This window comes from Condylura cristata, unplaced genomic scaffold (genome assembly GCF_000260355.1).
Source record: "Condylura cristata isolate star-nosed mole 26May11 unplaced genomic scaffold, ConCri1.0 scaffold00009, whole genome shotgun sequence".
In the NCBI taxonomy this organism is placed as follows: Eukaryota; Metazoa; Chordata; class Mammalia; order Eulipotyphla; family Talpidae; genus Condylura; species Condylura cristata.
The window spans coordinates 27,954,190-27,964,855 of record NW_004567110.1 but is presented as its reverse complement, the minus strand read 5'-3'; the positions used below and the strand labels follow the sequence as shown (position 1 = coordinate 27,964,855).

The following is a 10,666-nucleotide window of genomic DNA, read 5'->3' as shown; positions in this document are numbered from 1 at the left end:
AATGTTAAGGTAAGAGTTAAGTAAGGTTCCTTATGGTGGCTAATGTTTTTTTTTTTTTTTTTTTTTTGGAGGCTAATGTTTTAACCTAAATTCTCAGACTCACTCTATGTTCATTTTTTTTTTCTGCTGTTGAAACTGAGGACCACTGTTGGTTTTATCTGCTTGTTTTTAAAGCCTGGGTCTAAGATCAGAGATGGGACTTCCCAAGGTAAACCCAATCCTGCATTGCAGCCTCCTCTTTGACCATTCTAGCCTTGGTCAGGATTCCCATAATAGTATACGAAACTTCTCCTGGGGAATTTATATATAAGCACATAAAAGTAGTGGGACTGAATTTTTTATAAAATAATTTTGAAATGTTATTGTTAACATACTGACATGAATCATGTTCCTTATAGCTCATCGGTTCTGCAGAACTCCATTTACTTCCTACATACTGTTTAATTTGAAAAGCATTTCTGCGATGCTTGTGGATGTAGTTGTGTTTCGTTCATGTAAAAGAATGGAGTGACAAAGTGAAATGTCATAAATCGCTGTTGCTGCGCTTATTTTAAGAGTAGGAACTCATAAACTACTTGTGCAAAGCTCTACTACATACAGGCAATACATAAAGTGACGTTTTAGTGTTCCTTTGCATTAGGTCACTTTATAGGACATGTATCAATGTCCTATAGGTATGTCTAGTAGGTTATTACATTAATGCATTTAATTTCAAAATGAAATTGTTTCAAGCAATTCAGTTTAAAAAGGTAGGAGAAGGGCTTGAGTTTGAGATTTGAGCACTACTGGGTAATCCACCAGGCTTCACTAGGTTTTTGTCCTTTTTCCTTCCTACTTCAATATGAATTTTTTTTGCGATTATAAATTAAAGATCCAGCTGCCTTCATCTTAGTAATAGAGTGAAAACATTAATAATATGCGATCACCTTCTGTAGAGGCTATCATATTAAAATAATATTTCATTCAGATGTCTCTTCTTTCACCTAAAAATTAGATAAAATGTAGCTAATTCAATTATTTTACAGTGGTATAGGGGTCTTACACAACACTTATATTTTCATTCTTTCAGCAGAATTTATGTTGTGTCAATACTGGTGTAAGATTTAATTATTTGGCAGTGAAAATTTAAATGTATAATTCTTCTATCAGTAAGAATTGTTTTTGCTATTGAATCAGGTTTTTGGTGTTAAATCATTCACAGTTGTAAGAGAACCCCTGTTTATGAAACCCTGCTAGAGCTCAATATAACATTTTTATATCATCACATCATCTATACTACATGGTGATTTATTATATTCATTATGTATTTGTACAAATATTTATTCATTAAATTTAAGTAATGAATTCATTAACTTTAGTTTTAGTTAGGGAATTTCCTTTCACCGTACTAAATTTGTTATTTTCTTTCCAGAAATGTCTAATGCAAAAGAAAGAAAACATGCTAAGAAAATGAGAAACCAGCCCACCAATGTCACTTTATCCTCTGGCTTTGTAGCTGATCGAAGCATGACACATCATAATGGAGGTGGAAAACCTTTTCAAACTCAGAAATCTGGTAGGATACACATGATCTCTCTCTATTCCCATTTGGATCATATTATTTTTGTCAAGTCCTTTTGAGTAAATGAACTGAAATTAAAACAGAAACTGGGGTAGGGAGGGAAGTGCACGGGGTTATGATGATGGCACACGGGTGACTTGGTGATGGGAAACCCATGGGGATTACAATTGAGATGGAAAAAAAAATGTACAAAATGATGTAAAAATAAACTTATATAAAAAAAAACAACTTGTGAGGCAAAAACTGAAAAAAAAAAAAAAAACAACAGATATCGGCCCTCATTTATGTATTCACCTAGTCATTGGCATTTACTGGAAACCCAGAAGCGATTCTTAAGGCACTTGTCTGGTCACTGGTGAACATGTGCAAAGTGGGAAGAAAATTTTGAATCATCCCAAATAGATGTTCCCAGCTGTCTTCTTGTTTCAACTTTCATCCTAAGATGACTAAAGGATGTAGCCAGCAGGGATCAGGGCAGCATGATGCAAGAAGCACCAGCTCTGACTGGGGTTTCACTGTAATTGTGGGGAGGCCTCAGACACGTCACTTAACACATCACTTAAATGAGGCCCCTGACCCTCATTTTCTTTTCGTAAAATAAAGGAATTAAAATCTGTGACCCACATGGCATGGCAGACCTCTCCTGTCTTGCCCATTGCTCCCCTCAGCAGTGTGTTTTAGTCACTCTGCCTACTCTGTCTCTGTGAATCCTCTCACTCCCCCATGCACTCCCAGGCATCTCTGGCCTGCACCTCAGTTCTTGTATGCATGGATAGGTGAATCTTTAAAAAAAACCCAAAACCTGTATTTTAAAAAAAGAGGTTTTTTTGAATTTGAAATTTCAGTTTATTTTCCAAGTTTTACAGTATAAAATATGTAACAAATGTGAAAATTGTTTTACAACAATTGAAATTGGTGGTGGGGGGGGCTCCCAAAAAGAACAAAGTAACTTCAATGCCAGGTACACACCTCTCTCACAAGTGCTAACATTGTCACGGCTGTCACATCATAAGTTTCATAGCAGACACCTTGTGAATGTATATAAACATTCTATGATTTAATATTATGATTTAATATTATAATCTGTGTGAGGTCTATCCAGCGTGGTTCGGTTTTGCTATGTCCTTTGTGACTTTATAGAATATAACTACCATTACTAATGAGAAACAGCTGTATTTAATGCTGTTGTATTTTTCTCTACCTTAATATCAGTGACTAGCTATTAACTCAAAATGACAAACCTTGTAATTTCTGTATTTCCTAAAAGAAATACAGTGCAGTCCTTTATACCTGCAGTACCCTGCGTGTTGATTTTATAACCTTATTTATGAAGATGATAGCTATTCATTGGAAGTCAGTTGAAAAGGACAGGTTGAGAAGACAACCAAGCAGGTGACCAAGAACTTTTTGAGGACACTTTAAAAAACAGTGTATATTGGATCTGATTAAGTAAGTCTTGGGTTCATAGTCTTTAAGATTTAGATTCAGATTCAGCAATGATGCCAACTATACCATATGGTAAACTTTTTCTACATAACTCACAGTGACAAACCTCATAACATGTTCAAGATTACAGGTATTTAATAATTAACACTACAGCTGAAATAAACAGGAATACTGAAATTCTCTGCTTGTTTCTTTATTCAGTCCAGGATTTGATGTTGTCTTAAAGACAAAATGGTTCAGATGTCCAGACATTTGTATAAAGACTTTGCTTTTATTTCTTTCTTTAGTTTAGGTAGCACAGGGTTACACAACTTGAGTGCTAGAGAGTTATAATAAAGACTGAGAAGCATGTGGATTATTGTGTTTAAGGGAATTTAGATCTAAAATCCATGTTGCGTGTAGAGGAAATTTACCGTGTATCCCTTCTCTGATGTGTTGTTTCCATGTCCCACTGTCAGAGCAGTTAGTGTGCCACCTTCTAGTTCTGTGTCTTTGGACAAGTTCATTCACCTCCCTGCTCAAGATCCTGCCTCCTTGTAGAGTGGTTATAGAGGGTTGGAGGGTTAGAACTTGGTCAGTTTTGCCATGCAGCAAATACTAGTTCCCTACAGAAACACTTACATCTGATAAGGGTGACATTTCTGTTTTCTTTTTGAAACTGTGCTAGAGCCTCATTCTGGAAATTCAAGACATCGTCACACCAAAATGACCCACCATTCGCTGGCTGATCCTGATGCAAATGAGCACTCTTCCTCCAAAGTCACCTTCAAAAAAAAGGGAGGATGGAAAGCAGGTCCTGAGGGCACTGCTCAGGAGATTCCCAAGTATATCACTGGTAGGTATTTGTACAGAAGCACAATCTGAGGATACTTGTACTCTTTGTTTTGAAAGCAACCAGAATTCTTTTTTGTTGCAGATTTCTAATGCCCTCTGATTTGTCTTGACCCTTGCTGCCCGTTCGTTCCTCTCTTCCCTACCCCTCTCAACTCCAGCCTGGAAATTGGCTGTGGGCTCCTTGCCCCATTGCTTTCCCTTCTTCAGTTTCTCTCCTCTCTCTTACTCAGCCTTGTGTTAAGTCCTTATATGTGAACTCTTTCCTTTGCCTTACATCTGTTGCTCCTCCTTTTAAATATGAAACACTGTCCACATCCCTTAGCACCGCATTATCTAAAGATGGAATCAGATTTAACTTTCTAAGCGCAACCAAGACCTTTAGATAGCTTTCCTCCAGGCTTTTCCCAGCACTCTTCACACTTCCACATAACCTTGTATTCTGTGTGCATACTTGGTGTGCCTCCTGGTCTCCTTATACATTCTCCAAGGTGTTCTTTACATTTTCCCAGCCTTCTGTTTATTCATCCTAAAAAGGTAGATTTTAGTAAAGAAAACTAATAATCGTAATGGTCATATATTTGGAAAAAAACTCTTGGAGTCAAGCTAGTTCTTGTCTGTTTTCTTTTGTGATTACTGTACTTAAATAAATGATTGTGATTATATTGTACACCTATATTGAATGTAGCCTTGTGTTTTAAAAAAGTCTTGTAAGCTTGTTGAACTCTTTCCCTGATTAGAAAGATAACATTGAATCCTTGTGTAAAACCTGAAACATATGCATGTTGAAGAAGATTTTCACCATTGTAAAACAGAAATAAACACTATGGTGTTAATCTACTCAGGGAGTGGAGAGTGGTGGATGAAGAAGTACTTCAAATCTGTCTTCTTCTGAAATCCACTAGAAGGACTTTTGATTCCGGACTCATTTTTAATAACGGTGCCGTTTTCTTCAACAGCTGCTACTTTTGCTCAAGCCCGAGCTGCTGAAATTAGTGCCATGTTGAAAGCAGTGACCCAGAAGTCCTCTAACTCTCTGGTCTTCCAGACTCTGCCACGTCACATGAGGCGAAGAGCCATGAGCCACAATGTCAAGCGTCTCCCTCGCCGGTTACAGGAGATTGCCCAGAAAGAGGTATATATTTCACTTAGTGTAAATGTGTGGGATGGTAGTTCTGAAAAGAAGTTGAAAACTATTAAGATGAAAAACAAAACAAAGAAAGTGCTCATTTCAGCTGTATTTTGGTTTAATCATTATTCAGCCACTTCTTTCCTCTCCAGATTAATTGGAGGTTACAGCCATTGGTAATTATACCTACTTTTAAGACAGCATTGGGAACCCCTTTCTTATAATAGTATTAAGTAGTTTTAATTGATTTAAAACAAGATTTTGACCATATCAGGTATGCTGCTTTAGTTCTGCATTTTGGGGATATGTCCAGATTGGAGTTTAAAGGTTCAGCAAAACAGTATTTGCTTTCTGACTTTATCAGTTGAAAGCTTAAACATGGATTTAATTTTTGTTCAAGCCCACTTATGTTTGGCTTCACCAAAATTCTTGGCTTAAACATTGTCTAAGATATTCCTATCTTTACTAATTGATTAAAAATTTCTTTATTGAGGCTTGCTGTGTACTTGCTCTATTCTGGTGGTGAGGTTGGAGTTCAAAATGAAGCCCTTATCCTTAAGGGGCTTACGAAGTAATGGAGAAGTGGGTTTTTTTCCATGAAAGTTTAGCTTGACTGTGGAAGAGATTAGAAGTAAAAGTTAACCAGAAATATTGTACTTTTTAGATTTAGTATAAATTCTCATTCCCAGTGAGAATGTTTAACATTTGTCTGTTGGTACCTGACATGAAATGTGTTTTTCCCCCCATTTTGATATTTTGGTTCCAAGTCCTTAGAGGTCAAAAATAAAACAATAAAGCCAACAACAAACAACTAACATTTGATATGTTCTCTCTTGGTCTCTAGTATTAAAAGCCAGAATAAGCTTGAGTTACTGTTTTCAAGGCTTTGTAAGTAGTCTTATCTTCATAGTTCATGAAGCTTGCCTGCCCACAAGTGACTCCTTCCTAGGTTTGCTTGCCTCTAAATTCTTCATTTTTCTACGAGGCCTCCTTTCTTGTGCATTGGAGAAATAGCGAAGTTAAAACTGAAGCAAGCTAGTAAGGTGTTTAAGGTAGTCTACTTAATCTAAAATTAGTTGTTTGAATTCCTAATATTTAACTTGTTTTGAGATAGCTAAAGTAGGATCTACCGCTCTTCTTGAAAATATAGGCGGAGAAAGCAGTCCATCAGAAAAAAGAGCATTCCAAAAACAAATGCCATAAAGCTAGACGATGTCACATAAACCGGATGCTCGAATTTAACCGTAGACAAAAAAAGAACATATGGCTGGAAACTCACATCTGGCACGCCAAGCGCTTTCACATGGTCAAGAAGTGGGGCTATTGCCTCGGGGAGCGGCCGACAGTCAAGAGCCACCGAGCCTGCTACCGAGCCATGACCCACCGCTGCCTCCTGCAGGTATGCTTTTCCCGTTGGCTTCTCTCTCCTTCTAGAGCTTATACTTTTTCTAAACAGCTCATGGTATGACTTCGAGTAATAGCCCTTGTCGCGGTATACTCTTCTGTCCAGTTAGAGAATAAGACCTGTTTCATTGGATATTGAGAGGGTTAAATGACAACCCATGTGAGCAGTTAGCCCTTTGCCTGGCACCCACTAGCCCATGAGACACTAGTAAATATTATTATAATTCTTTAACATGCTGATTGTTGCTAGCTCAGTCTGAAAGCTCTTTATCTTATTTAAATCGGTAAGGGCTTTTATTATTCTCCTTTTTTGGGGTATACACTGCACAAACTTGCATGTAATAGTTTAGAGTTGCATGGAAGAAATATGAACTAGATTAATTTGAACATGTATCCCTAGGCTCAGTCTTAAGTCATCTTGAGGTCCTGAATTAGCTAGTCTAAGTTAATAATCTCAACATAAGTTTGCTTATTCTATGCCGATTTCTTAGTTTAGGTTAATTTGGGGGAGGAATAACTTTCTACTTAGAGGTAACAGTTTTTACACTCTCCATAGGACTTGAATTTTCTTTATAAATGTAGAACATGATAACATATCTTAAATGGAAATTCATTTTAATTTTGGCTCACATTAGTTTAAGACTATTTGCTAATGTTATAGGAATAGACAGGTTTCAGATTTTGACCTATAAAGCATTTATTCTGTGTTTAGAACTTCTAGGGGTTTTTCTGATACATCTCTTGGCTTCCTGCTATTTCCCCTTCATGTAAATTCCTAAGTATTTAATTGTGTCTCTCTCTTTGCAGGATTTATCCTACTACTGTTGTTTGGAGTTGAAGGGAAAAGAGGAAGAAATATTAAAGGCACTGTCTTTAATGTGTAGCCTAGACACAGGTAAATTTGTTTCAAAGCTGAGTCCTATTTTAGTCCTTGCATATTTATTCATTTCATGACCAAATGTCTGCTATAAGCATTTTGGAATTTAAACATGCATAAAAATATCATTGTTCCAGTGACCATGTTAATATAAGGAAGGCTGGGGTGATTTTAAATAATTTCTGACACTGTCAAGGGAAAAATGAGAGAAACTCTTTTCTAGTGCAATGAATTTAGGCAGGGAGAAATTGAAAACTCAGTAAGTCATTGATTTAGAAAGTATTTATTAAGAACTTATTGATCTAGGCAGTGATCAAAAGCTAAATCTCTTCCCTTGTGGAGGGTTACAGTTAACCAAATGTGACCCTCAGGAAAGTAACGTAACAGTGTCACTATTTGAAATCATGACATTTTGGTTTGATTTATGACAGGCTTGACATTTGCAGCCGTTCACTGCTTGTCTGGGAAGCGCCAAGGCAGTCTCATGCTTTATCGGGCAAATAAGTATCCCCAAGAAATGCTGGGGCCTGCTACTTTTATCTGGAAGCCAGAGAGGACTCCTGGCGACACTTCAGAAAGCAGGCAGCTGTGGATCTGGCTTCATCCTACTCTTAAACAGGTAAATCCTTGGTGATTTCTGTGTCATAGTTACTGCTTCCTGTTGGAAAAAAAATTCTACAGGAAAAATTTAATAGTATAAAAGGCACTCTGATAGCTTGGTGTTTGAATATGAGAGGAGAGTTATGTGACTATTCGGTAAAGCAAATCTTAAACTAGCTGCTTTTAGTAAGCCATCAGTAGGAGACGAGATGAAAACCAAACTCATTGTGTGAGTGGGCTGAAACGTGTTTGGATTAACACTTCCACCTTGCCTGAATTGGGTCTTGGTATCTTGGTGCTTGTTAGAGTCTTTTTGAAGATGAGAAATTAGTTTGAGCAATTCTGGTAATTTCTAAAATGCACTAAGCTTACCTTTCTTTTTTTTCTTTTTCTTTTTTTTTTTTTTTTGCATACTAACTGCTTCCAGGTAGTGGACGCTTTTAAGTTTTCTGTTTCAATTTGTTGTAAAATTTGGTCAGAGACCCATGGGGATTACAGCTGAGATGGGAAAAGGCACAAAATTCTGTAAAAATAAACTATTATATTATTAAAAAAGAAAATTTGATCAGAGCAGTGGTGCTGTTTTCATCAATATTTGAGATTTATGAGTTTGTTGCTTAAAATGCCATGCACTGCTCTGAAAACCCAAGGAAGCTTTTGAATCAAGCTGATTAGTTTATTTACTAAGTGAAGGGGTAAAAATGTGAATTTTTTAAGAGAAAATGGAGCATAAATTAAACCAATTGAAATGTGTAGTGTACCGAAGGATCAACATTTAAAACTAAATGTTTCATTGTATTCTTAGGATATCCTGGAGGAGATAAAGGCGGTGTGCCAGTGTACACAACCCACCATCCCGGCTCCCTGCGTCTCTGACCCCTGTTTGACAGCACCCCAAGAAAAAAGCCAAACTGAACTGTCTAATGAGAAAATTGGCAAGAAGAGGAAACGGAAGGATGATGGAGGAAATGGTAAACCAATTAAAAAAATTTGTGGTGATGGAACTAGAGATCCACAACAACCATATTCTTGGGTCTCCCCAGCCACCGGCATTATAATCAGGTATGAGGTGAACTTGCTCTGAACATTTCAGTGAAGATCTGCTCTGTTTTTACTGTGGCCTGGACACTGGGAGTTTCCATTTTAAGACTTTTCTCTTTTGCAGTGATTTGACAATGGAGATAAACAGATTCCGGCTGATTGGTCCACTTTCACACTCCATCCTAACGGAGGCACTAAAAACTGCTTCTGTCCACACCGTAAGCGTAAATGTGACTGAATGTTCTGTGTTAGTTGTGCCCTTCTCAGCAAACTTGTGAAACCTAATGTATAATGCCATTACATTTTGGCCCATGGTTTATACATCTTTATTTCCCTGCTTATGCTTTGTTGTCTTTCGTATTAGAAGAACAGAGCTAAGTGAATGTAATAAGTAATCTAACTTATTTAAATTTTATTATAACATGTAAGGCTGCAAGAATGGTCTTAACTTCTGCCCGAGAGGTGAGTAAAGGGAACCACTACAGTCTCCAAAAGTGTTTGCCTTTTATTCTTATTTTTTTGGTAATTGTGTAAAGCATATTTTCTGGGTCTAGTTTTAATGGTCTGGCCAAGGGCTATATCTATCTCTCTTCTCTACCTCCTCACTGTTTCTCCTGCCTAAATCCTGAAGCAGCTTCTTCCCCTAATGGTACGTCTTTCACTCTATTCTTCACGGCAGGAGGCCGCAAAGGAAAGGCCTTTTAACAGTTCATTTACTTCACCTTACGTCCTGATTGAAAACTTCTGAGTATCGGGCCCTCCCTGGTGCTACAACAACAGGTTAAACTGCAGCACCATGAAGCTTGTCGCAGCTGCTTCACCTCAGTGCGATCCCTGGCCAGGGAGGTGACCCACATGATGCAGCAGACCTCTCCTGACCTGCCTGCTGCTCCCCTCAGCAGTGTGCTTCGTCTTTCTATCTCTCTCTGCTCTGCCTCTGGTGGATCTAACTATCACTCCTGCACCTTTGGCCTGTACCCCAGTGCTGTATGCATAAATTCATCTTTTTAAAAAAGAAAGCAAGCAAGCTTCTGAATACCTTCTCATTGTATTAAGGAAAACTTCAAAGCCCTTGATGTGACTGTGTAATCTCATCCTTCCCTTCCTCTCTGGCCTCATCTTTACATACCTACTTCATTTAAACCTCACTGACCTCCTTTCAGGGTCTAAAATATGTCACTTCTCCTCTCCCTTTAAACCTTCACATCTGCTTTTTTCCCATTTGTCTACACATTCTGCCTCCTCCTACTGTTTACTTGGCTACATCTTCCTTACTCTTCATGTTTCAACATCTATCTCATTTCCCTGTACAGTTCTTTCTTGATCCTCACATTAAATTATATCCCTCTTGTTTTCATTGCAGCTGGCACATTTCCTTAATTTTTTTCTATGTCTAGATTTATGTATTTATGAAATTCATGTCTCACTAGACTGTGAGCTTCATGATTTAAGGACAGGGCCATTCCTATTTGTTGCTCTGCTCCCAGCGGTTATCATTGTATCTGCAACACAGTAGCTGCTTCACTCTAAGTAATTGTAGAGGGAAGAAATGAACCTAGGGAGTTGGCCCTAGAGCCTGTACTTTAAACCACCAAGCTGTGCTTCCTGAATTTCTGCGACTTACATGGTACACATGTCACAGGTTGTTTCTTTAGATTCTGTAGAAGCACATCCCTCCTCCATGAACGTCACTGATTTATGGCGCTAGGTTCCCTTCTTGGGCCTGCCCGGGAAATCTTGCTTAATTCCAGTTCTGAAAAGAATAAAGCATAAGTTA

General features: G+C 37.8%; 1 protein-coding gene across 1 annotated transcript in view; it reads left to right on the top strand.

The window, feature by feature from the left end:
- POP1 (processing of precursor 1, ribonuclease P/MRP subunit (S. cerevisiae)) overlaps window positions 1–10,666 on the top strand; it is a 31,923-nt gene that overhangs the window by 2,347 nt on the left and 18,910 nt on the right. The window contains exons 2-9 of the mRNA XM_004679702.2: window positions 1,412–1,555; window positions 3,675–3,842; window positions 4,798–4,973; window positions 6,118–6,366; window positions 7,179–7,266; window positions 7,680–7,867; window positions 8,654–8,910; window positions 9,014–9,107. Of these exons, the coding sequence (XP_004679759.1) occupies window positions 1,414–1,555; window positions 3,675–3,842; window positions 4,798–4,973; window positions 6,118–6,366; window positions 7,179–7,266; window positions 7,680–7,867; window positions 8,654–8,910; window positions 9,014–9,107 (1,362 nt within the window). The 5' untranslated portion in view covers window positions 1,412–1,413. The remainder of the gene's footprint in view (window positions 1–1,411; window positions 1,556–3,674; window positions 3,843–4,797; window positions 4,974–6,117; window positions 6,367–7,178; window positions 7,267–7,679; window positions 7,868–8,653; window positions 8,911–9,013; window positions 9,108–10,666) is intronic.